This window comes from Castor canadensis, chromosome 2 (genome assembly GCF_047511655.1).
Source record: "Castor canadensis chromosome 2, mCasCan1.hap1v2, whole genome shotgun sequence".
Classification (NCBI taxonomy): Eukaryota; Metazoa; Chordata; class Mammalia; order Rodentia; family Castoridae; genus Castor; species Castor canadensis.
The window spans coordinates 148326728-148354312 of NC_133387.1; the positions used below are offsets into that span (position 1 = coordinate 148326728).

The 27585-nt window shown below is 42.0% G+C and overlaps 1 protein-coding gene across 1 annotated transcript; it reads left to right on the forward strand.

Moving 5' to 3' along the window:
* Positions 1-7747: 7747 nt before the first annotated feature.
* Ccnb2 (cyclin B2) lies at positions 7748-24706 on the forward strand. The gene is made up of 9 exons (XM_020175424.2): positions 7748-7928; positions 9829-9957; positions 10060-10173; positions 15541-15711; positions 15800-15958; positions 18330-18566; positions 18838-18978; positions 23284-23394; positions 24450-24706. Exons 1-9 carry the CDS (start codon positions 7905-7907, stop codon positions 24558-24560), a joined length of 1197 nt encoding a protein of 398 aa, XP_020031013.1. The 5' UTR covers positions 7748-7904; the 3' UTR covers positions 24561-24706.
* The last annotated feature ends 2879 nt before the right edge of the window (positions 24707-27585 follow it).

A 27585-nucleotide genomic window follows, 5' to 3' on the forward strand; every position in this document is an offset into this window, starting at 1 on the left:
AATTTTAATTTCTATAGTTAAGATTTACAGCATAATATAGAGTATAAAGCTAAGTTAACATACTAACATTTCTCCTTTGGAGGAAGTTTTAATCCACTTCAGGATGCGTATTATCGAGATACTTTCTTATACAGAATAGCCTAATTTTATTTGTTTAAATCTGCTTAAATGCCCCAGATTGCAAATACATCCAGTCAGTAATATCACTGTCTGTATGTGGAAGACATGTTCCCATGGATCATATGTGAAGATGTCAATAAGCTTGCATTAAGCCACCTGCTTTGTAAGTGGATTGATTAATAAATAACTTATATTTCTATTGTCTTTGTGTTTTATACTTAGTTTTTGTTAAACAGCTTACATTAAACATCTTGGAAGTCAAAATAGTGATCTCACTCAAATTGATATTTGCAAGATTTGGTATTTTCATTCAATTAGGCCATTTTGACATTAGTAAATGTTACTGTAATAATTGTCAGTATTAACATGCTTTGTCACAGTATGTGTGCAGACAGAGGATGGGTTATGTTTAAGAAATTGGGATGCAGGGCTGGGGGCATGTCTCAAATCATAGAGCACCTGCCCAGCAAGCATGAGGCCCTGAGTGCAATCCCCAGTACCACCAAAATAAACAAAAAGAAATTGGAATATAAAATGTATACTTCAGGGCTAGGTGTATAACTCAGTGGTGGAGCACTTGCCTAGTATGCAGGAGGTATTGTAGAATGTCAGGGACAAGTGAGGGAGAGAGTGGTCTATTTTCTTGTGAAAAAGAGCCAAGTAGACTGTGATCCATGTAAGACTACCACTGGAAAGCCCTGAGTCCCTGCCTAGGGATTGGAGACATATAAGATGGGAAGAATTCTATACCATGAGCTCCTCTCCATGTTCCCCAGAATATAAGAAATGCATAGATAGATTTCTCTCATTTTTTGGTGGGGGAAATGTGGAAGATGGGGTGCTAGAGTTTGAATTCAGGGCCTCACACACTTGTTAGGCATGTGCTTTGCCATTTGAGTCATGCCCCCAGCCCTGATTATTTTATTTTAGTATTGCATGATATCTTATGTACATAATTACCTATTGACCTGTTTTATAATTGCTACTGATTTTTATGTAGGTAAAACATATAGTTACTTTAAAATATATTTAATGCAACTATTTATTGTATAAACTTGAATCATTAATGTAGTTTGATAAGCTGCTGCTACTAATTATAGAGAAATGTGATTAGTAATCAAGCAAGTAAGAAAGACCATAATTTTGAATACTCTATTTTTCCATTTTGTTTTGTAGCTTCCATATCCTGTTATCAAAATGAACATTTCAGTGATAACTTTAAGGGATAAATCCCTTTTGTCATCAAATCCTTGTTTTTATTGGTACTCTGCAAGTGATAAACTAATATTTGAAACTGTTCTTAACTGGTAACTTTGTAATTTAGCTACTAGCCTATCTTTAGCGTTTGAACCATAACAGTTGACTATAGAAAACTAGTTTTCTAATTTCTGTTTTTAAAAATTAATGTTAATTTTAACCAGTTCAAACGCTGAAATTTAAATGCAATCTTGCTGAGCATGGTGGTATATGCCTATAATCTCAACATTAGAAAGGCTACAGCTGGAAGCAAGATTGAGAGTTCAAGGCCATCCTGTGCTTACGTAATGAGACCCTGTCTCAAAAGATTAATTAATTCAATTAAAGATAGACTCTTCTGGATATTTCATTTAATGTTTCATGAAGGGGAGAGTTTAAATCTGCAGAACATACATCCTAATTTTTAACTTCTAAAACCTTAGAAACAGTAAATTTTTTTTATTGAAAATCTTCATGCATCACCATTAGGTATGTTATGGTTGAACTATCTTTTATGGGTCATAGATTTCTATCATTTTCTTAAATTAAGAATTATATTCAGTTGGGCACCAGTGATTCACGCATGTAATCCCAGCTACTTGGGAAGCTGAGTTTGGGAGGATCAAGGTTTGAGTCAGTCCAGGCAAATAGACTCCATCTCCAAAATAACCTGAGCAAAATGGCTCAAGTGATAGAGCACCTGCTTTGCAAATGCAAAGCCCTGAGTTCAAATCCTGTTCCCACAGAACAATGATTTCTTAGTTAAAAAAAAAAAAAATTCCCGATTATATTTTGTCATCGGACTGGTGTCATGACTCAAGTAGTAGAGTGCCTGCCTAGCAAGCATGAGGCCCGGAGTTCAAACTCCAGTACTGTTAAAAAAAAAATTTTTTTTTTTTTGGTCATTAGGCGTTCTGGGAATAATCTCTTCTCCTGTAATCTTTAAAAATTTGCAGGCCACATGTGAGTTTTTGGAATAATGGAAATAATAGAGTAAGGAGTCATTCAGACGGGTTTTGAATTGGAGCTTGAAGTTTCTCATCTACGAAAGAAAAAAACTACATTTTAAGGTTGCTGTTAGGATTAAATGAGATAACGAGCATAGAGTGCATTTTGCACATGCTTCATTCTCAAGAATGTAAGTTCTTCCGATTCTTCTCTAGTTCATCCCTCCACCCAAACACTTTTGCCTTTGATATCAATGGTAATGTTGCAGAGTTCTGAACCAAGATCAGTTGTCTGGGGCTTCACACTTGCTAGGCAAGCAGGTGCTCTACCACTTGAGCCACTCCACCATCCCTTTTTTGTGTTGGGTATTTTTGATTTAGAGTCTCACAAACTGCCTGCACTGGCTTCAAACCTCAGCCCTCCTAAACTCTGCTTAAATAGCTCAGATTATAGGCGTGAGTCACTGGTGCCAGGCTCCAAGATCAGTTTCTGATGCTAACACTTTTCTTACACTCTTAAGTGACTGATTACTAGAAACAAACAAGCAGCCCTCTTCAACTCTTATGAATTCAAAGTTTTCTTTTAGTATGGTGGAAGATGCCCTACTGTGTGTTTACTTTTTTTTTTCTTTTTGTGGAACTGGGGTTTGAACTCGGCGTCACACTTGCAAAGCAAGTACTCTACCAGAGCCACACCTCCAATCCATTTTGCTCCGGTTATTTTGGAGATGGGGTACTGTGAACTGTTTGCCCAGGCTGGCCTTGAACCTGAGGCCTTGGGATCTTTCTGCCTGCTAAGTAGTTAGGATTACAGGAATGAGCCATCAGCTCCCAGCCTGCTTGCTGCTTACAATCACAGCAGTCTGGTTTCTGAGAAGTACTGATCAATGCTTTGCTTTTGGCAGCTACCTTCAGTGGGCCTGAATTGGCACATGATATGAAATCATTTGCCTTTTCTGTTCTAAAATAACATTTTTATGGAGAAATTGACATCTATTTATTATTTTTAAAATTTTTGAGAGTACTTGGGTTTGAACCAGTGCAGTACCTATGTTGTATTTTCGCTGCTTCTAGGCTTGCTTACTGATAGCCATTATGGAGAGCACATGGAAACGTGTGGGTTTACACAAGATGCTTTTGTTTAGTTCAAACATATTGCCTATCTCTGCATGCTCTACCATGAAAGAGGATGGATTAGATTTGGAAAAAAATGCTAATTTTTATTATGGGCTCTGATGAGTCAGTTTTGCTTAGTTGTAATTAATACTTGGTATGGGAGAGCTTTGAAAAGTCTAAAATTCTGTAGATTGTTATTGATATGTCTTGTTTTGGAAAGTCAGAATTTGGTTGGCTTCTGCCATAGCCCCTTTAGGTGGGGGTACTCAAGCTACTCAGATTTCCTGCCTGGCAGTTCAAGGATGACCCAAAGGCCTGACCCTCCTCTCACATACCTGGGAATTTCTCCATAATATGGGACACACCAAACCTCTTGTCCCAGGGGTTCTCTTCTTTAGGTTCTCAGAAGCCTATGAATACCAAAGGTGCTTGACAAGGGAATTGTGAAAGATACTACTTTCCAAAGAAAGATACTTTTTTCTTTTTGGTGGTACTGGGACTTGAACTCAGGGTCTCATGCTTGCTAGGCAGGCATTCTTCCACTTGAGCCTCTCCTCCAGCCCTGTTTTTTGTGTTGGTTATTTTCAAGATAAGGTCTCCCGAACTGTTTGCCTGGGCTGACTTTGAACCAGGATCCTCCTGATCTCTGCTTCCTCAGTAGCTAGGAGTAGAAGTGTGAGCCACTGGTGCCTAGCCCAAACTCTTTAAAAAGGAATGAAGTATGCCTTTTATTGAACTGCTATCTATACTACCAAATTATTAGTATTTGTTACTGTATTTAGGTTCCTAGAAAATCATAGATAACCACATACTCCCCAAAGTTATTATCTATAGCCATCAAATAGTTACCTGTTGCTTAGTAAACCCCCAAACTTAGTGGCTTAAACTTCAGCCATTGCAGCTGTACTCGAGTAGCTTACTTCGGCATTTCTAGCTCAGTCTTTCATGAGGTTTACAACCAAGGTGATAGATAGGGTGACAGTCATCTGAAGACTTGACTGGGTCTGGTAATCTCTTCCAAGGTGGCTCACTGAAGGCTGTTCACAGGCAGCCTCTCCTCCTTTCTGGCTATCTAGCTAAGACACCTCGGTTGCTACGGGGGCCTCTCCTTAGGGCTGCTCCAGTGGCTTCATGACAGAGTAGCTGGTTATCCCAGAGAAAGTGCCAGGAGCAAGCATTCTCACTTCTGTTCCATTCTATTAGAAGTAGGAGTCACTAAGGGCTGGGTAGGGGGATATAGTTTAACTGGTGGAGCACTTGCCTACCATGTATAAGGCCCTGGGTTCCATCCATAGTACTGAGGGAAAAGGTCATTAACTGTAGCCTATCCTTTAGGTAAATTAGCTTCCAATATTTGAAGGAAGATATAGCCAAGGATTTGTGTCCATATTTTAAACACAGTAACTTTCTTATTCCCTATGTCAAGACCCTTCTCCAGACATTTGATCTGTGGGGAAAAACTCTAGTACTGGATTCAGTGCTTCCCAAGACACTCAGTTACATCTGATTCATGGTTCCATACCAGATAAACATAAGGTTTCTTGTACTTTCAGGAGACAACCAAATTCCAAAACATCTCCTGAAAATGGCAAACGCACTCACTTTCCCTATGTAAAATAGCTACTAGAATAGAATTATTGAGAATTCAGAGTTTACAAATAATTGCAAATCCCAACCACTGTGCTACATTTTCCTAAACTGTGGCCATATGAGAAACCAAGAAGCTAAGGCTGCCAACAAACAAAAAGCTTATTTGGTAGATCAAGACAAGTATCTGTTACCTATTTTGTAATCACCACTTTTATTTGTTCACAGATGTGCTGTTTGGGCAGGGCTGGGTGGACATAGCTCATCTCTCACTGTGCTATGACTGTCATTTCTCATTCTGCTGGAAAAAAATGTCAAATGTGTCATTCACATGTCTGATGCTTTTGGTTAGGATGGTTAGGACAACTGATTCACTGGATCTTTCTTTCCATGTCATCTCTCTAACAAGGAATACCTAGACCTCTTTATGAGGTGACTCGGAGCTCCAAGGGAGAAAGCAGAAACTGCCAGGCCTCCTAAGACAAGCCTGGACCTGGAACACTTCTGTCATTCCATTGGTCAGAGCAAGTAACAAGGTTAGCCCCAATTTAAAGGGAGAGGATACAGACAACATCTGTATGGTTGGAGGATATGCAAGAAAAAATTGTAGCCATTTAAAATCCACCACAATAGTTTAAAACAAGCTCCAGTGTTTTGTTAGGATGCCTAGAACAAACTTGTTTTTTCTTTTGTAATAGGGTTTTGCTATGTTGTTCAGGTTGGCCCCAAAGTCATGAGCTCAAGAGATCCTCCTGTCTTAGCCTCCTGAGTAGCTGGGATTGCAGGAACATGCAGTAGTACAAACTTCAGAACACCTCGAGTCACCCACCCCAACCAGGGTTTCCTAGGAGGTGAAGCCTATGTGCAAAACAGCTGGTTTCTCAAGAAATGCGGAGTCACACTGATTGATACTTGAGAACAATTTATGGAACCAAAATAGATATTTCTAGTCCTTTTCCATACCTTTGTATAATTTAGAGATTCTGTATTCTTGGTAGATGAATACTGTGATGCTTAGTTTTTTGTGCCAACTTGACTGGGCCACACCATGAACCAGTGTGATCAGACATTCTGGGTGTTTAGGAAGGTTTCTAGATGAGTCTGAAATTTGAATTAACTGGGCATGGTGGTATACACTTGTAATTCCAGCTACTCAAGTTGAGGTAAGAGGATCACTTGAGTCCAGGAGTTCATGGACAGCCTGAGCAATATAGTGAAACCCTGTGTCAAAAAATAAATGGATGAGTGAATTAGTAGGCAGAGTAAAGCACAGTGCCCTCCCCTGTATGGGTGTACTCATCCAATCAGCATGGCCTGAGTAAAAGTCCTGTGGGGTAGTTCACACCTGTAATCTCTATAATCCCAGCTACTCAGGAGGCAGAGACCAGGAGGAGCCTGGGCAAATAGTTAATGAGCTCCAATCTCAAAAAAACCCTTCTCACACACAAAAAAAGGGCTGGTGGAGTGGTTCAAGGTGTAGGACCTGAGTTCAAACCCCAGTACCACCAGGCTCTGAGTTCAAACACCACCACCAAAGTCCTAGTCCTCCCCATTAAGGGAAACAGCCCTCCCAGCCTGCCTGACTGCCCTCCAGTTGGGCCACTGTTTTTTCCTGCCTTCACAAATGCTACAGCCAACAGGGATTGGGGCAAGGGAAGGAATTTAATCCAGATCAGTTAACCTTATTAAAGGCTTTCAGACTACACTGTCCATGGTTACCCAAGTAAAAGAAGTGATCCAAGTTAAAGAGTAAAATAAGAGTGATGGGAAAGCCTGCTCAAATTCTTGTAGTCATTCCACTGCCTTTGCCAGTGGACCTTTGGTGGTGGTTTAACCTAAGTGCTGGGGGAGCAAAGTCAGGACCTTCCACATGCACTCTGACCATTAGGCAGCCCCACCCCCAAGCCCTCTTTTCCTGTCTTGATCTTCATCATTCTCTTTCCCAGGGCGAAAGATACTGTTCTCTTTAGACTTTGTGTCCAACCCTCCTGCTCAAGATTCGGTCACACCTTTTCTTTTTTTAAATATAATTTTTATTTATTTTCGTCATTCTTGGGTTTGGACACAGGGCTTTGCACTCTACCGCTGGAGCCACACCTCCAGATCCACACCATGTTTTTCATTTGCAAATGTTGTACACGTCATAGGATCACTTATTCGACCAATATTTATTGGTCCCTACTGTATACCAAACTATACGCCAAATAGCATTAGGTAGGTGCTGAATCACGATTTATGCAAGTCAATTCTAACTTCATTTTTGCCTCTCCTTCTGGGAATGTTAGTTGTTGAGTAAACGCCACAATTCCCCCACCATTAGTACACGTTTGAGTTTCAACCCGTTAACATACTGCAGCCCTAAGCAACCCAGTGGCGCTCATTCCACCACCCAGGCCAAGCCAACCTCAACTCCAACTCAAGGTCAGAAATGGCGTTGCCAGTGCGCTCCCTAGATTCCACTTCCGCCCACCCAGTACAAACGTCCAAAGACATTCGTAGGTGACGTCTTATTAAAATTCAGAGTCGCTTTCCCAGAGAAAGTTCATTTTTGTTTATCTCTCAGACCAGAACTTAAAAAAAAACCCAAAAACTGTAGGCAGGAAAATTAAAAAAAAAAAAAGGTTGTTATGACTACCAAACATCTAAGATGATTCCGCCAATCAGTGTGCGGAAAGGCCTCCCCGCTCAGCCAATGAGAAGAGCGCGCCGTGCGTAAAGCCGCCCAATGGGGCGCGAGCGGCGCGGTATTTGAATCCTAAAAGTAGGAGGCCTCGCTGAAGATCCCGGCGGTGCGGGTCTGGAGCGCAGCCCTAACGGTGCTGCCCACGCTGGTGCCTGCGCAATCCGGTCAGCGTCCATTTCTGGACGGGGCTGGCACTCTTGCCTTCCCTTTCCCTCATGGCGCTGCTCCGACGCCCTACGGTGAGTGGGCCCGGCGACCCCGTCTCACCTGCCGGATCTCCGGCCTCGCAGCCTCCCGGCTCCCCACCCCCGGCGTCCCTCCTCTCTTCGGCTTTGTGCTGCTTCTTTCCAACTAGGCGGCCTTTCCTCTCTCCGGGACTCGACAGATCCCCGGGCTGGGCCGCGGCTGGTCCTCTCTGGCCGGCCTCTTCGGGTCCCAATTCCCCTTCCTACATAGGGCTGGAGACTTGTAGGAAAGCCCCTGGGAAGTGTCACCTGTCAAGTGAGCCTCCCGACTGTCCCTAGAGAGCTATTTAAATGCAGGTTCTTGGGATTTCCTTCCCACTCTCTCCTAACCTTGACAACTAAGGATCCCTGGAGGGGGCAGGTGGAGAAAGCCTGGAAGAAATCGGTAGGCCTTCAATTGTTCTGTGTATTTCCTCAAGCGTCAGCCATTGCTGCTTATCATATTTTTCACATTTTGCTTTATTTCTGCACACTATGCCTTCCAAGTTCATTAATGTATGCGTTTCTCCTCTTAAAAATTAATTTCTTTACTCAAATGTAGTAGAAATTTTGCATATAAATTGAATCAGTTTTGAGGAGAAAAGAGTTCAAATTAATTTACTTATCTTAGCAAAGATTAACGTGTTAGTGGCAATTGGTATTTTTCTGTGGACTTGAATTATACCTGGATTTACTTTTGCTGAAAACTAAGAATGCCCTGACACAGGTGAAGTCCATTGTCTTGGCTACAAGGCTAGTAAAAGCTGCTAGTTTTCCTTTCCACATGATTTTAAACTAAGCCACATTACCAGGCTTCAGCTCCTGGTACTTTCAACTTTTAAAAATTGGCATGGATGCTGGAAAACTCGAACAGTGTGACCTGAGATCTGAATCCCAAATACCGATTCAAGAATCCATTATTCATATCTGTCTGTCTGTCATATATGTCTGAGTCCAACAAGAATTTTTTGTCTAATTTATCCTATGGAGTTATTAGTCAAATTCTCTCTATTCAAGAAAGTCTTCAGTTTTCCCTGGTCCTCTTAACCTATCCTCATAGATCAGCTAAAGCCCTCTTTAGGAGTGTTCTTAGTATTAGGAACCCCCGCCACCACCAGTTCTCAGGGATAGGACACACCAGGTTTTTTTTCATGAAACGTTTACCACCAATACAAAAAAAGTTTTGGTATGAATTGTTTTTCCTAGCAAATTTTGTTCCTAAGTCCATTCTCAATAAAGCCAGTTAAGGTCAACTGACTTTTTTTTTCCCCGACACAGTTTCAATCCAACCAGAATTTGAGAGTTAAAACTGTTTTACCCAAGAAAACTGTTGCTGTTCTAAATATCTTTAATATAAAAGAGTCTGTGTCATGACAGATTCATTGTAAAAAGCTGTATTTCTGAACAATCATGTCTACAAGAGGATTTATTTCTAGAACCAAATAATAAAGCTAGTTTAGGTTTTAGACATTGGGTTTTTAAACAATCAAATCTAATATTAACTATTGATATCATCGCCTTTTAATTTTTCATCTTAAATACACTGGTTAACCTCTGTAAAGTCATTTTAACCAAATGATTTTAACCCACGGGATCTCTTAACAAGTGACATGGGTGTTTATGAGAAATAGTCATTTGTTTGTGAAGCTTGGACATTCTCTTTCAGGCCTACTTTAATACTTGAAATAATTTTTCAAAGTTAGTGGGAGGATATTTATTATAGTTTTGGATTTACCTAATTTAGAGTGATGTTATTGATTGCAAATAGATTTCTTAAAATGTACCTTTTCCCTTTCGCAAATAGATTTTACCTTTCCCAAAGCAATTCTGAGTGTGAGTATCTAACATTTGCTAAGCATTTTAAATTGTTTCTGTACTTCATTAACTTTGGTTTTTGCTCTTTTTTCCCCCTTAGGTGTCCAGTGATTTGGAGAATATTGATACAGGAGTTAATCCTAAAGCTAAGAGCCATGTGACTATTAGGCGTGCAGTTTTAGAAGAGATTGGAAATAAAGTTACAACCAGAGCAGCACAAGTAGCTAAGGTAACAACCATGAGGCACCATGTATAGTAGTGACTGATTCTGTGCAGCATGGAGGGACGATTCTGGTTGGCTTTGCCCTATCTGTTTTTCTTTTTCTTATAGAAAGCTCAGAACACCAAAATACCAGTTCATTCCACCAAAGCAACAAATGTCAACAAACAACTGAAGCCTACTGCCTCTGTGAAGCCAGTACAGATGGAAATGTTAGCTCCAAAGGTAGGAAGTTCTGGATTTCCAAACACTTAATGGACTAGCCAGTCTGGTTTTAACTAGACTGCCCAGGTACCTTTATCTGAATTTTAACTTTTGAAAAATATCCACAGCTGCAGCTCTGCTTTGAAGCAACCATGTAGGAATGTGCACTTCTTAAATTTGGGTTCCTTCATGTTATGACCTTGAGTCATAAACACAATTCTCTTTATACTCAAATAAGTTTAGTAGGCTCAGTAAGTTTGGTAGGTTTGATTAAAATAATCCACTATCAGAATGACCTTGCTCACAATTGGAAGTCCACAGTTCTGAGACTGAAACTTGTGTTAAGAATAAGGTAATAGCAAAATTCTGTGCTGTTAATTGAAGAATGCTAGCAGATCCATGGGCTTGTTCACCTTCTGCCGTATTCAAGTTCATGGGAGTCATACGTTAATTAGGCAGTTACTGTGAGACAGGCACCATTGTAGGTGCTAAGATAATAACAATAATAATTTCACTGTTTCCAGCTTAAAAATTTATGCGTATTGTATGTTTAAAATTTTTCAAAATGAGACATTAGATATATTTGAGAACTATCTACCTTGACTTACTATACATAGGCAATTGCATTAAGGCTGCTAAAGAGACCTCTTGCCTGAGGAAACTTACCTAGAAGGGGCATTATGTTCCTGAAAACGAAATTAGTAATCTTAGGGAGTGATGCTAGATAACCCTGGACACCCCATAACCCAATGTCAGATGACGGGATGACCTAGGTGCTATCCTTCTGAAAGTGCACTCAAAGGAGGGAGCAAACGTTAAGGGATAAAGTGGCCCCAGAAAACCACTGTGAAAAATACCTGTGATTTTTTTTTTTTTTTTTTTTTAGGCTAGAAAGAAGATGATAGGAAAAGGCATCTTTTCCATAGGTACATATAACTATATAAGTCAGAGAAGGAGAAAGAATAGGCCAATTAAAAAAAAAAAAAGAAAAAAGTTTGGGTGCAGTGGCTCATGCCTATAATCCTAGCTACTAGGGAGGTTCTGATTAGGAGAATCACCGATTGAGGCCAGCCCAGGCAAAAAAGTTCAAGAGACCCCATCTCAACCAACAAAAATTGAGTGTGAGTGTGGTGGTGTGCATTTGTCATACCAGCTATTTAGGAAGCATAAATAGGAAGATCACAGTTCAAGCCAACTAGGGAATTAAATTCAGGACCCTATCTCAAAAATGACCAAATCAAAAAGGGCTTGATCAAAAAGGGTGTGGGTCAAGTGGTAGAGTTCCTGCCTAGCAAGGGTGAAGCCCAGAATTCAAATCCCAGCACCACCAAGGAACACCAAATCAAAATATAAAACAAAACCAAGCCACACTGGGGATACAGCTCAGCCATAGACACCATGCTTCATGTGTGAGGCCCTGGGTTCAATCCCCAGCACTGAAAAACAAAAATATTACGACAAGAAGAAAGAAAGGAAAAATAGTTTATTTTAGTGACCTTTACGGCTCCACCCTTCTGGGTTCCCTCAATTACATATTTTTTTTTCTCTAACTTGCTGACAAAATTGAGGCCACCATTTGGACAAAACAACACAGTACGGAGCTTGGTCCCTATAAAAATCACATCCATGGGTAAAAGACACAGCTGGATGTTCTAGCCTGAGAAGTTATCAGGAATTAATGAACAACAATTATTCCCAACTCAAATACACTGGCCCAGAAACAGTACTGGGGAGCCCTTCCGACCACAGTGGTTATAATCCACCACCACAGAGGTCAGATGAATGTACTCGGCTGGGTAGTGGGGGGAGTCACATCTGGAAATTCAAATAATTCCCATTCAGCAATTGTCATTGTTCAAGTGTCAGAATGTTTTTTGGCAGCACTGGGGTTTGAACTCAGGGTCTTGCTCTTGCTAGGCAAGCACTCTACAACTTTAACCATGCTCCCAGCCCTTTTTGACTTTATTTTTTCAGATAGGATCTCATGGTTTTCCTGGGGCTGGCCTCAGGTTAGTGTCTTCCTACTTATGGCCTCCTGTGCAGCTGGGATTATAAAATATGAGCCACCACACCCAGCTTATTGATTGAGATGGGGGTCTCAACTTTTTTGCCAGGGCTAGTTTTGAGCTTCATTCCTTCCCATCTTTGCCTCTGGAGTAGCTGGGATTATAGACATGAGTCACTGTACCCAGCCTAGATCCTTTCCATTTTTGCCTCTTGGTAGGATTACAGATGTGAGTCACTGCACTGTTTTATGGCCTAACTTTCCCCAACCCAAAAACTACAGGTAAAAGAGAAATAAAAAGCACAACTGTTCACTTTTTGAAATATTTTTTGAGAACTGTCATTATGTAGCCCAGATTGACCTCGAACTCAAGACCTTCCTGCCTCAGCCTCTCAAGTGCTAGGATTATAGGCCTGCACCACCATGCCTGGCTACTTTTATTTTTAATAATACAAGAAGCAACAATAAAACAGTAAAAACAATTCAGAATACACAGAGTATAGAGAACAAGAGTTTATTTTACCACCCCCCCAGTTTTACGTCTACTGCATTCCTAAAGCTAATCAGGGTGACTACATTCGCCTTTCTTCAGTTGCGTGTGCCGGTGTCTGCGCAGACGTACGTGTTTATGGCTACAAATCAAGAATGGTGTGAGCAGAATCAGCTGTTCTTCTTGGGGTCTTCCCTTGTTGCACTTAATTGTCGATCATACATTTTGGTAAATAAAGGAACCCTGTTTTATCAAAACTCGGTTGGGCTGGTGTCATGGCTCAAGTGGTAAGAATGCCTGCCTACTAAGTGTGAGGCCCTGAGTTCAAACCCCAGTACTGCCAAAAAGCAACAAAACTCATGTGAACAGTTACATTTTTGCATCCTCTTGACATCCTCAACTCGATATCACTGCTAGAACTTCAAACCTCACTCACCTTTCTCTTCCCAAATGGAAGCTTCTCAAGTTAAGCCAAATTTCTCATCTTTATGGTTTATCTGACTGTTCTTTTGTCTCCAAAAACCCACAGACACATTCATTAATCTAGTTAGAAGGTTTTTATTTGCAGACCACTTAGGTCATTTGAAAGTTTTTTAAGGGCCAGGCACAGTGGTTCACATTTATGATCCCAGCCACTTAGGAGATGGCAATCTAGAGGATCCCAGTTTGAGGTCAACCCTGGGTAAAAAGTTAATGAGACCTCATCTCAATAAACAAGCTGGGTGTGCCAGCTATGCTAGAGGTGGAGGTAGGAGGACTGTGGTCCAAGGCTAGCCTCAGGTGAAAGCATAAGACCCTGTTCAAAAAATAACTAAAGTAAAAATGGCTGGGCACAAGGCTGAAGTGGTACAGCACCTGCCTAGCAAACATGAGGACCAGAGTTCAAATCTCAGTACTGCTGAAAAAAAAAAAAAAAGGTTTTCTTTTTTTTTTTAATTCTTTTTTAATTTTTAATGAAATCATACTTATGTAAGGCTTTGAGATATGTACGTGGTATAATGTTCAAATCGGGGTAAACATACCTATTTTCTCAAGTATTATTTCTTTATTGTGAAAACATTCAGCATCCTTTCTTGTAGCTCTTTTGAAATGTACATGTTATTTATAGTTGCCCTACTATGCAATAACACACTATCATTTCTTAGTCCTGTCTAACTGTAACTTAGTACCCACTCATCAGCCTTTCCTAGCCTCCTACCATTCTATTCTTAAATCCTTTGAGACCAAAAGTTTCAGATCACATACGAGTGAGGTTATTTAGTACTTGTCTTTCTGTGCCTGACTCGTTTAAAAATTGTGAGGGGTTTTTGTTTTGATTTTTGTTTGTACCTTTGTTTCTTTGAAGTAGGTACTCTATGTAGCCAAGACTAGCTTCAGACTCCTTCTGTAGCCCAGCCTGGCCTTGAACTTGCCATCCTCCTGTCTTAGCCTTGTGAGTTCTGGGGTTACAGGTAAGCATCACCACGCCTTTTAAAAACTTGTTGATGGCTACTTAAATTTTGCATGCCGCAGACACTAAGCAAAGGACTGACTGCATAGTTAGCCCATTGGGCCAGACAGTATCTGAACAGATGAGTGGGGTTTCAGGGAGGATCTTAAACTAGTTAAATTATGATGGCATCCAGAAAGCATGCTCTCAAGCGATTCTGAATTAAGAGCAGGGCAAGGATCCATGTGTTATCCTGGTGCTTTCCAGATGTGCTTCTGAGCAGGACCCAGAGGCAGATGGCCAATGGAGCCATCTGCATAGAACACACTTCAGGCTTAGCCTCGAAAAATCTACATTGAAGCCACTCATGCTTGTTAAAACACACATTTGAACTTGGTCACTCTTGCTAAGTTCCTTCTCCCATGGTTTTCCTTCACCTTTAGTAAAACCTCAGCTCCAAGGCAAAGTTCTTGCAGGCCATTCTAGCCATCTCCTGGCCTCATGGCTGTCCTTCCACCACCTCAAATCTACTGGGTTCTCAGGACTGCCTTCTTTCCTTTGCTTCCTCTGCCACTCTGGGCCTGTCATCTTCCTCCAGGTCTTGCCCTCCCATCCCCTACGCAGGATTCTTATTCATTCTAGAAACATGAGGTTGAAATTCTGAGTAAGTGGTGGGCACACCTGCTTACCCCTTGTTACCCTCCTGAGTTTAAGACCTTTGATTTAGGAGGGCAGGCCATGCTTTGAACTGCTTTCTTTTGTTGTTCTGTTACTGTATCTTCCTCTAAGATTATTATCAATGAACTTTAACATAAACTAAAGTAGTTTTATTATATAGGCTTCTCTTACTTGTTATATTTTATTAACTTAATATATATTCTGGATAGCCTAGAGATCCTGTTAGGTTTTACTTTGAGAAGTACCTCTTATTCTTTTTCAAAGTAATGGTTTATTTATATGTTCATTACTAAATACTTGTTTTAACTTTATAAATTTTTAACTCGTGTGTGATTTTTTTATAAATAACCATCCAGTCAGCATAAGACAGTAAAATCCCAGGCCATCTACTTGCTAAGCCTTTGCTTCCTCCTGTTTTATTCATAGCTCGGAATGTGCTTTCTTGGTTTTCAGTTGCCAGTTTCTCAATTTAGAGTAAACTAGTTGAAGAGGAGAAAGCATTATGTTTGCAGAGGAGGCCACGGCCCAGGTGAATGGCCAACTCCAGTGACCTCTGAACCCAGGGGGTCAAGTTTCCTGTGTGTGAGGAGTAATGTAGGTGTTTGAGATGCTTTAGTGGATGGAGCTAACTAAACAGTGAAATGTAAGCTTACACAGCTTACGCTCTACCACAAGTAGACAGAAAATACTACACACAATGTATAAGAAAAGTCTGATGTATTGGTGGGTTGTAGGTTCTGTAAGGAGGTGTCACAGTAATACCCGTACTTTCATCTGTCGGGGCAGGGTCCTTCTCCCACCCCTGAGGATGTCTCCATGAAGGAAGAGAACCTCTGCCAAGCTTTCTCCGACGCTCTGCTCTGCAAAATCGAGGACATTGATACCGAGGACTGGGAGAACCCACAGCTCTGCAGCGACTATGTGAAGGACATCTACCAGTACCTACGGCAGCTGGAGGTGGGTGGCTAAAACGAGGACGTGGAGTTCACCACACAGCTGGGAGGCAATGAGGTCAGCTACTTAAACTTTGAAATTCTGCCAACAGGTTGTGCAGTCCATCAACCCCCATTTCTTAGAGGGAAGAGATATAAATGGGCGTATGCGCGCCATCCTGGTGGACTGGCTGGTCCAAGTCCACTCCAAATTCAGGCTTCTGCAGGAGACTCTGTACATGTGTGTGGCCATCATGGACCGGTTCTTACAGGTAAGCGGAGCTTCACGGACACTGCATCAGTGACTCATTGGCATTGTGCTTATGTTTTTGGGATGGAGAACTGAGTTGGAGTTCCTCTGAAGGAAAGACCAAAAGCCAATTTATTTGTTTTGTTTTTGGTGGCACAGGGGTTTGAACTCAGGGCCTCACGCTTGCTAGGCAGGCACTCTACCACCTGAGCCACTGCACCAGTCCTGCAAAGCCAATTTATGAGACAACAAAGAACTTCAGGTGTTGAAAAGGGAAGTAGACCAAGTTGTCAAGCCTTTGACACTGCTGTCCAACTCTGGGCTGTCAGCCTGGGAAAGGGCTCAGGGAAATACACGTTAAGTGTCCCTTATCCAAAATATTTCAGATCAGAAACATTTTGGTTGTTAGATTTTTTGTTTTGATTTTTGGATATTCACAAATATTACAAGTGAACTGTCTTGGTGATGGGTCCCAAATTTAAACCTAAGATTATTTACATATCATAGACACCTTCTACACATAGCCTGAAGATGATTTTATATACTGTATTCTGTGAACTTGTGTTTTGATTGCAACTTGTTGAATGGGGCCAGGGGTGGAATTTTCCACTGTGTCATGTCAACACTCAAAGTTTCGGATTTTAGAGTATTTCAGGTTTTTTTTAATCTTATTTTTGAATCATCAGACATTAATAATAGGGGATTTCACTGTGATAATTCCACACATGTGTACAGTGCACCCTGAGCATTTCATGTTTTGGATTTTTGCATTATGGAGCCCCAGCTGCACTGCATAACCACAATCATTCATCAAGAAATATACCATCCAATGGTGTCAAGGTTAGTTACTGGTGGCACCTTGGACTCTGGCTTTCCAACTCTGCATCACCATTTCTGAAGTCTAATACTCTAGTTTTGTTTCCTCATCTGAAAAATGAGGAGTTTGACACAAAAATCCTGAAGTTTCTAAATAGCTACGGTGTTAAATCATCCTAGAAGTAAGGGAGGTGGGGAGTTTTTTGGTTTTTTTCTTTTTTTTTTAAAGACGCAAGGAAGGCTGGGATGTGCCTCAAATGGTAGAGCACCTGCCTAACAAGCATGAGGCCCCAAGTTCAAACCCCAGTACCATCAAAAAACAACCCAAAAAGCAGCAGGGTGCTGTGTGTGCATGTGTGAAATAGTCTGAGAATGTGGGATATGAAGTAAAGGTGCCTGTAAGAAAAAACTGAGACGCAAACATGATCTTCAAAATATTTATCAACTGCTGACACACAGGCATTAAAAAGACGAGATGCAGATACAAACTGCTACCATGTTACTACCAAATAGTAGCCTTAAAGATAAGGATTTATTTATTTAAAGTCAACATTCCCAATATGGGTTTAGGTTACATATAGATTTGCCCAAACAATATAGTCATAATTATGTTTGTCATAATGGTCCTGAGATATTGCAGAATCCTAAGTAATTATAGAGTCTGTGGTTTTCCATATAAAATCCCCATTGGGAAATAAAATAAAGTAATGTTTTGTGTAGATGTTCAATGTGAGTTGAAGCAAGAAAACAAAGTCCCAGCTTAAAAAAAGAAAGAAAAAATTACCAGGTATGGTGGTACATGCCTGTAATCCCAGCACTCAAGAGATTGAGACAGAAGGAGCATGAGTTTAAGTCCAATCTGCACTACTCAATGAGACCCTGACTCAAAAGCAAATCAAAAACAAAAAGGAAATTAAAAGAAACCCTTATGTCCTAGACTGAGATTTTTCCCTGCCTCTGAAACATTGTGGAAAGTTTTTCAAGCTGGATAATGGTGTCCTTTTGGGGAGGATTTAGGGACAAAATTGAACCAGCCATTAAATTCTCACTTATTTGCTTGGCCTCATCTCAGTTCAGACCATGGTGAGTACTGGGTCACGGCTGCCACAGATACTCAGGTCAGCAGAGTAGGGAAGGAAGAATTGTGAGGAGCTTGTTCTATCAAGCCTGGATTCTTTCCTACTCAGTAATCAGGTGAACTTTGGCTGGTACCTGAATCACTCCTTAGGTCATCCATTTGTAACTGAGTAAAAAAAAAAAAAAAAGCATTTAGAAATTTTGTGAGGCTTGGATGAGGTAATGTGTTAGAATGTCAGCATCGTGTCTGGGACACAGTCAGTACTCAATAGATAAGGGCCATGCTATCTGTTATTATCTGCAGTTCCTACTGTCAAATCCAGGTCTCCTGTGCCCTGGAAGAGGGCATGAACAGAGACCACAGGCACTTCTCTAGGAGTTGGTTCCTTTTCACCTTCTCCAGCCCAGAGCCCCAATGTTCTTGTTAGGTGTGACTTTGGACACATTTCTTTTTTTTTTTTCTTTTTATCTTCATTTTTGACATGTATGTTTTCAATTAGGTTCAGCCAGTCTCCCGGAAAAAACTTCAACTGGTTGGAATTACTGCTCTGCTCCTGGCTTCCAAGTATGAGGAGATGTTTTCTCCAAACATTGAAGACTTTGTGTACATTACAGATAATGCTTATACCAGCTCCCAAATCCGAGAAACGGAGACTCTGATTTTGAAGGAACTGAAGTTTGAGTTGGGTCGACCCTTGCCACTGCACTTCTTAAGGCGAGCTTCAAAAGCTGGAGAGGTGAGTGCCCCCGAGGACTCGGGAGGAGTTTTGACTTTGGTTGGATGTCTCATCCAGAAGCCTTGACCTAATTAGGGGAAAACTTTGAGAAGTCTTGGTTGCTTATCTCAGCAGTTCTTAGGTGCAGAGGCGTGGGGGGGTCTGTGTCCGTAACTTACTGTGGAATAGAGCGGTTCTTGATTAGGGTGGGAGGTAAGCAGAGCTTCACCCAGAATTCTGCAAGGCAGCAGTGACAACTGTGCTCTTCCTGTCCCTGGTTGTTCCATCGTAGGTTGATGTTGAACAGCACACGTTAGCCAAATATCTGATGGAGCTGACTCTCGTTGACTATGACATGGTCCATTATCACCCTTCCAAGATAGCAGCGGCTGCTTCCTGCTTGTCTCAGAAGGTGCTGAGCCAGGGGAAATGGGTGAGTAGTGACTTCCAAGGAGAAAAGAGGCTATATGTCATGATACGCGTGGAAGGCCTGAAACAGAGCTGCTTGGAACAGTTCAGAGACTGCTGACTATACCATGGTACACAAATGCATTGTAGAGGTGTAAAGAATGGGGAAGGCCACAACCAACTGCTACGTATGATTCCTTGACTGTTCTCTTAAGTGAAACAAGCAAGTTGTCAAGTTCACGAGACACAGCAGGGCCAAGGCCTGGCTGATTTAGCTCACAAAGGTAGAAAGAACCACTTTTGGATTTAGATGAGTAGTCCAGTCCTCATCTTATACAGCAGAAACGAAGACAGGGAAGCAAAGGAACTGATGGCCACAGTGCAAGTCTAGGGATGCTCTGCTGTCAAGGAGCCAGTTGATTCTAGATTGATTCTAGAATAGATTCTAGACCGCTGCTGAGCAGTTGGTTTCATGGTCAGCAGATTGGAAAGCCTGCTCTCTAGGAGAAGATAAAGCAAAGTCTCTGGTGAGACAGAGAGGGCCGTGGGAGAGGGCTTGGAGGCAGCTCCTCCCAAGCCTGCCATCCCCTCCTGCAGGAGGATCCCAAGACCTTTTATCAAGACAGATAAGCTTGGGAGGAGCTGCCTGTCTGCTTCAGGGCCTGTCTGCATACAAACAAGGTTGCCAGGGTGGCATGGTGGAGCCATTCTCCTACACAGTTACATATAGTAGTTTCCATCTTGTGGAAGAAAGAATATGCATGTGTATTTGTGGATTTGCTAACTTTTCAAAAAAAAAAAAACAGAAGGAAACAGGATACTGTGGGCCTCAATGACAAAAGGATAGGAGATTGAGAACAAGAGGACTTTTACAGAATGCAATGCAAATTTTTGACTTTGTTTTTTGGTCTATGTAGCCCAGGTAGACCTGGAACACTCTATATAGCCCAGACTGGTCTCGAACTCCTGATCCTCTTGCTCTCAAGCCTCCCAAGGGCTTGAGAGGTAGTGTACCTCTTTAATCCTAGGATTATAGAGGTACACTACCATACTTTAATCCTAGGATTAAAGAGGTACACTACCATACCCAGCCTCTTTTGACTTTTGAATAATGTAAATGTTTCCTGCAAACTTTAGGATAGAATTCAACTAATAACAATGTAACTATTAACTTGAACACAACATTCTGACTGTGCATCCTTAGAGGGACATAGTTAGATCAAACCAAAGATGAAATGCAGTAACATAATGTTTACTTAGTAGATTTATTGTTAATAATAATCTGTTATAATTCTGAAACTATGTATATTGTAGGATGAAGCAAATATATTCATGTTCTTAAGGTAAAACATTTTTTTTCTGCTGTAAGAAAAAAGTAGTACAATATTGCTAACAATTAAAAACAAGGAAAACCTATAATGTCAAATCTGTTTGGGAAATATCAGTAATTTATAATAAAAGGGCTTTGAAACAGTGACCACTGAGCACAACTGGTGCTACGTCTCAAACTCCATCCCATTACCCATGAGGAGCTAGCACTCCTTAAAGAGATAGCTGATGACAGGGCTGTGGCAGGGGAAGGACGTTGTGAACCTCGAACAGTGTGGCCAGAAAGCAAGTGAATTCTCCAAGATCAGTGGGGTTGTATCAGAGGACACAGGAACCAGTTTGAAAGGGCTCTAAGTTTGAGTATTAAAAAGAATAATAAGGGTTGGCGGAGGGCCCTGAGTTCAACCCCCAGGGCCACCAAAATAATAATAATAATAATAATAAAAGCCTGGTGTGGTGGCTTATGCTTGTAATCCCAGCACTTGTGGTCTGAGGCAGGAGGAGCTTTTGCGCCCAAGAATTTGAGACCAGTGTGGGCAACATAGTGATACCCCACTCCCCCGCAATCTCAAAAACAAAAAAGAACAGTGATAGTAACAGATAATAATGTATTAAAAAATACACAAAACCATAATTACACATACACGTGCGCGTGTTTCTGTGTGTGTGTGTGTGTGTGTGTGTGTGTGTGTGTGTGTGTGTGTGTGGTGGTATTAAAGTTTGAACTCAGGGCTTTGCTCTTGCTAAAGTATGGGTTCTACCACTTGCGCCACACCTCCAGCACTTTTTGCTCTGGTTATTTTGGAGAGAGGGTCTCACTTTTTGCCTAGGGCAGCCTGGACCACAATCTTCCTGTTTTATGCTTTCACTTAGCTGGGGTGAGAGGTGTCTGTGACCACACCCCCCTTATTGGTTGAGATGGAGTCTCAGTAACTTTTTGCCCATTCTGAATCTCCACCTCCCACATAGCTGGTATTACAAGTGTGAGTTACCAGGGCCAGAATGCATTGTCACCCATGTAGTGCTCAGGCCCGAGAGGTTGGACATAAACTTAGTCATAAGGAAACACCCAGACAAATAAAGAATGTCAGATATGCTAAGTGTCTTGCCTCTGTGCTTAAAAAGAAACTGCCATTTAAAGCCAAGAAAGTAGGGGTTGTTGTAAATTTAAGAAGTCCAAAGACAGAAAAACCCAGTAGTACTGCATGTGCCTTGATTAGACTCTGGATCTTAAAAAAAAAAAAACAAACTAGATTCTAGAAAAGGCTTCTTAAAAATAATTGGAGATGCCTGAATTGATATTCCACGTGCTACAGAATTGTTGATTGCGTCCAGCGTTTACTCTAGCTCTGTTCTTCCCCTCAAAGTATTTTAAGATTAAAATGAAGTTTTTTTTAATTTTACTTTGTCTTTTTTTTTTTTTTTTTACTGTTTATGCTGTGTATATGAGAATGACATATACACAGTCAGTCTGTATTCTTCCTACCTGGTAAGCCTTATTATCCTTCCACAGCTGACTTTTGCTTGAATTTAGTTCTTGGAGTGCAGGTCAGGAGGTGGGGTTCTGGTGTCTTCTCTGTGTTCTTTCTGTTCTCTGGTGTTTAACTACCCAGGGCCCAAAACGAGAATCTTGGCTTGTCTCTGTCCTTCTGATAGCACAGGTTACTTCTTAATTCTGAACTTGGCCAAAAGCACAAGTTTACCTTGTAATTCTGAATTTTTTTTTTTAAGAAAAATGTTTTGGATGTGAGGGCGATCTGGCTGCAACATCTGTCACCCCATTGATCGCCACTGTTGATTTGGCTGATCTGGCTGGTATCCCCTTCCTCCCTCAGCACTCCATGTGTGTGCCTCCCAAAGCCGTGCGCTCGGTCGAAGAGGACGACCATCCCTGATGGTCTTCGGTCAAGGGTGTAGGAGTAGCTGTGCTCCCCTGCTAGAACCTCCAAACAGCTCTCAAGAAAAATGTTTCTACAGTCCAGAGTCTTTTATTTTCTTGCATCCATAAGCCTTGCATTCATGGGGACTAGGTTCCAACAGCTCAGGCTCCTCTTTTTTTTTTTTTTTTCTTTTCTTTTCTTGGTGGAACTGGGGTTTTGAACTCAGGGCTTCAGGTTGCAAAGCAAGCACTCTACCACTTGAGCTATACCTCCAGCCCTCAGGCTCCTCTTTATTGGTCCTCAAAAGTGCTTCTCTGGGCAGAGCAGGCTGGAGCTTTACTTGAATCCATGTTCCTTTCTCTTTGGCTTCCTTCTTTTTCTTATCGTTTTCCCTCCTGCGTTTCAGGAAGCTATCTCGACTGGTGGAGTGCTCACTACTCTCAGTGCGCACTTTTCTCCTCTTGATAAGGACCTTGCCCTTAACTTGCTTGTCCACAACCAGGCCAGCAGCATGCTGGGCAACACTGTAGACTTTTTCATTTTGCCATGGTCACATTTGTGGGGCATTCCTTCTTGAACAGTACCCAGTCCCTTGATGTCTACAGTGCCTTCCTGTAAATTCCCATTTATGTGCACAGGCACAGCTCTGTTTCCTAAAAGACCTAGAAAATGTGTATTGGGTTCTTCCCCTCTTTCCTTTTGTGGTCATCATTTTGGTGAGTCCCTGGAAGGTGACAGTTCTGGCCGAAAGTGTAATTCTGAACTTCTTTCCCTGTCCTCAAGTGTGCGTGTCAGGTCCTTGAGGGCCCTGGCTTTGATGGAGGGATTTGTGGGGTGGGCTCAGCACTGTGAAGGGGGCACTTCTTTGGTTTATTTTCACTCTGCTTCGTTTTCCTGCCCCGATCAGCGTGGGGCAGAAGTAAGCTGCCTCTTCAGGTCTCAGGTTGGCCCGATCTCAGGGCCGGATCCTGCCACGCTGGAAGTGGTTAGGCTGTCACTGGGTTTCCAGAGGTAAGCAGTTTTTCTTCCAGCTTTTACGAAGGTGATGTCAGCATGTGTAAGACAGGCTCTTCTAAAAAGGAGGCTTTCATCCTCCCCACGTCTTTCTTGGCCTGTTTCAGAGCTTAAAGCAGCAGTATTACACGGGGTACACGGAGAGCGAGGTTTGGGAAGTCATGCAGCACATGGCCAAGAACGTGGTGAAAGTGAATGACAACCTCACCAAGTTCACTGTGAGTAGTCTGATTCCAAAGGTCTGCAAGCCTTAGATCGTGGTGTGTGTGGTGACAGTTGTACACAAATATACTATTGGCATTTGTGAGGTTCTTATTTTAGCACAAGTGCTCTGTTTTTCTGGGAAAAACAGGGAATGGAGCATACTTACCGATAAACCCTGAAAGCAGACTTTCTTTGAAACAAGGTAGATAGCTTATCCTTGTCTTCCTAGGCCCAGGACATAGTCAATGAAGCGGTATAGGTGATCGCTCCACGCTTGTACCAGCCTCCTGAGTGGGGCACTTAGCAAGCAGGCCAGGCTGCGAGGCCTGTAATGGAGAGGAGCCAGAGCCCATTTGGAATGACCGTGGGGAGGGAGGTCTTGTGTCTTCAGGTGGTGTTACTCAGGGCCTTCATCCGAGTTCTTTGCAGCAGTGACTGGAAGGCACTTAATGAGCAATGTGGTGAGAGAAGAGGGCAAGAGGCCATTCAGGAAGCTTCCAAGGGCCTGGTGTCGGTCTCACATGGCCCACCTTCAAGGAGTAGCAGGGAGGAGTCTTGGGTTGTCCTGTACCTATAAGACATCAGAGTTCCTTACAAGGTATTTGTACCACAGAACATGATTTGCTTCCTGACCTAACTTCAGCATGACTTAGCCTGCCAGGGAAGCATATTGTACTTTTACTTCTGAAGGAGTTGTCCGGAATTTGCTAATAAGCATGAGTTGCCACTCACTTTTATTGCCAGTTCTTGCTGCCAGTCCTGAGGGCACTGAGGTGTGGCAAAGAACTTCCGCCTCATCCCTCTGGTAGTCATGAGCAAGCCTACTCCTTGGACCTTGAAACCATTTCTTTCCCCATCACTGTGTGACCTGTGGGGTGTTTCTCACCAATAGGGGTGGGAGGAAGTGGTCAGGCACAGTGAGTTCTGAGCTAGAACCCTTGAAGCTTCAGTGGTTGGGCATCATCAGCCATGTGAAAATGGTGGCCACGGCCTTTCAGTACTAGTGAATTAGTCTAGGACTACATGTGAGCTATACTAACATGTGCTTACTCACAAATAACTTCTGCAGGCCATCAAGAATAAGTATGCCAGCGGCAAACTCCTGAAGATCAGCACAATCCCTCAGCTGAACTCCAAGACCATCAGAGACCTTGCCTCTCCTCTGATGGGAAGGCCCTAGGTGACTGTGGCTGTGTTGGTGCATTTTTCCTCTCTGCTTAGGAACTCTTGATTTTGTACATAGTCCTCTGGCCTTTTTCATGAAACCTCTTCTTGGACTAATTTTGTAAGTGTATATTGAGGAAAAATAAAGCTACTGATCTTTTTTTCAAGTATCCCATGTGTATTTATTTGTGTATTCTACACTGCAGAAATCAGTGGAAGCTTACTTTAACTAGTTTCTTTTGAAACTATTGTGAATGACAGGTAAATTGTTCCCAGTATGGCTTTGGGAAAGACCTTCCTGCTGTTTTCTCAAATGGAAAGAACTGATTTTTTTTTATTGTTTTGTTATTCATATGTGCATACAATGCTTGGGTCATTTCTCCCCCCTGCCCCCACCCCCTCCCTTACCACCCACTCCGCCCCCTCCATCTCCTCCCCACCCCCTCGATACCCGGCAGAAACTATTTTGCCCTTATCTCTAATTTTGTTGAAGAGAATGAGCAATAATAGGAAGAACCAAGGGTTTTTGCTAGTTGAGATAAAGGATAGCTATACAGGGAGTTGACTCACATTACTTTCCTGTGCGTGTGTGTTACCTTCTAGGTTAATTCTTTTTGATCTAACCTTTTCTCTAGTTCCTGGTCCCCTTCTCCTATTGGCCTCAGTTGCTTTTAAGGTATCTGCTTTAGTTTCTCTGCGTTGAGGGCAACAAATGCTAGCTAATTTTTTAGTTGTCTTACCTATTCTCACACCTCCCTTGTGTGCTCAAGGAAAGAACTGATCTTGCTCCGCAAAGATCAGTTCCTAAATTTCTTGAATGAGGGATAACCATGACGATTTGTCTTCTGAAACCTCTTCATCTGCTGTCTGATTCCTACCGAGGAACACTGGCCTCCTAGGGCGATGGTCAACCGAGTAACCCTTGTGAAGGGCCTCAAAGGCATGGGGGAGGCCAGAATGAGCAGTCCTGATGAGGACTGCCACTAGAAGGAAGTGGGCTGTGACTTCCTGTTCAAGTGAAAACTCGGAATTCTTTTCCTGCTGTGCTGCTTTAGCTATGTAAGGGTTAAATGTGGGCTAGTTTAATCACATTTAATGTTGAGCGGTTCATTTTTAAATTTATTTTTATTTCAGTGCTGGGGATGGAACCCAGGGTCTTGCACAGGCTAGGCAAACACTCTACCACTGAGCTACACCCCCAGCCCTTTAACATTTTTTTTTCTTAAAAACACAGTTTTATTATATTTTGAATTAGTATACATTAATAAATGAGAGACTTCATTGTAATTCCATACATGGTACAGGGTACTTTCTACCGTCCATTATATTCCCACCACCTCTCCTCTCCCCTTATACTGAGTTTGGTGGGTTTCATTATGCTGTCTTTGGACATAAACAGACTGAAACTAGACCCCTCTCTCTTGCCCTGCACAAAAATCAACTCCAAATGGATCCAAGACCTTAAGGTAAGACTTGACACTTTAACATTGTATTTTAAGGGGAAAAACATCCCAGCCTTCAACCACCCAAGCAAAAACAAGAATCATAAACATAGTCTCTTAGAGTAAGAACTTCCTAAACTGTTAGTTCAGTGAGATCTTGACTGGTGTTTAGAGAGAAAGCAGTTAACCAAATTTGGGAAGCATTGAAAGTTTTTGTAAGATGCAGAGATGCTCTGAGCTTTGTATCAAACTCAGCACTGCCCATCTGAGAGTGTGATAAGACAGCAAAACCAGTGTCTGGTCCTGGGCTCCAGGTGCTAGGAGCACACCCGGCCTGGGAGGAGAGCCTGGCTCCAGTTAGGTTCAGCTTCTCACCCTTCCCTGAGTAGGCCAAGGCTGCCTGGCCTAGGACATCTGTAACTGTGAGCTTTGAGCAAGTAGCGGCATTGGGTATCTTTATGTTTTGAAATCCTATTATAGAGTTTTATAAATAGCCATTGTTGAGGTAGTGAAGCTTGTTCCCATGGCAACCTTAGACCAACTTCAGTCATGAGTGAATGGTAAGGAAGTGAAGTCACTGTCACTAAAGGAGACTTGCTGGTTCTGAAAGTGATGTTATCTCCCAGGGATGCTCAAGCTCAGATCCTCTCCATGAAATAGACTTTGTAGGAGTCCATTTTATATTTTCATTACGTATTTTGTTTAGTTAAGTATTAAGTGCCCTGACAGAAAATTCTTACTTTCAGATATCTTTTTTTTTTTTTTAAAGACCTTTAAAAGGCACACAATTTGTAATCCTAGCTACTCAGGAGGCTGAGACACGAGGATTGCCATCCAAGGCCAGCTGAGGCCAAAAGTTTGAGACCTTATCTAAAAAATAAACTAAAAGCAAAAAGAAAAAAAAAAAAAGGACTGGGGCATGGCTCAAGTGGTAGAACACTGATCTTTGAAGTGTGTGTGTGTGTACATATATACATATGTATACACACATATACATACAACTACCCTGTTTTACGTGGATATACTTCCTTAAGTGAAGTAAGCGGTGAAAGTAGAGACCGTGATACCATAAAATACAGGTTAGAGAAGGAGATGGAATGCCCAGAGTATAGAAGAGCACAGACTTGAAGGTGTGGTGTTGGTTTGATTGTGTTGAGTAGTTGTGTGACAGCTCTACCTCAGTTTTCATACTGTGAGACGCAGAGGGCGTCTTCCTCAGGTGGGGGTTATACTAAATAATGTATGCCAGCACTTAGCTCAGGCTGGGGTACAAAGGGGGCACTTGAACCTTAGTTGCTGGCATTTTAGGCGATGAGGGTCCACAGAAGGCGGGTTAGATGCAGTGCTTGCCTATCAAAGGAGCTTACCAATGTATAGCTATTGAGACTTATTTGTGAATTTTCCTTTTTTCTTTTTTTTGATTTTTTGAGAGATATTGGAAGTCTAAAGGCTGACACAAGACACTATCAAATTCTCAGATATTTGTTTAATTAGAAACTGATTAAAAGCATAGGCTTTGGAGTCAGGTCAGGTTCCCTGTGATGACTTCCCCCACCCCCAAACCCATGTGACCCTCCGGTAGAAGGGGCACTCATACAG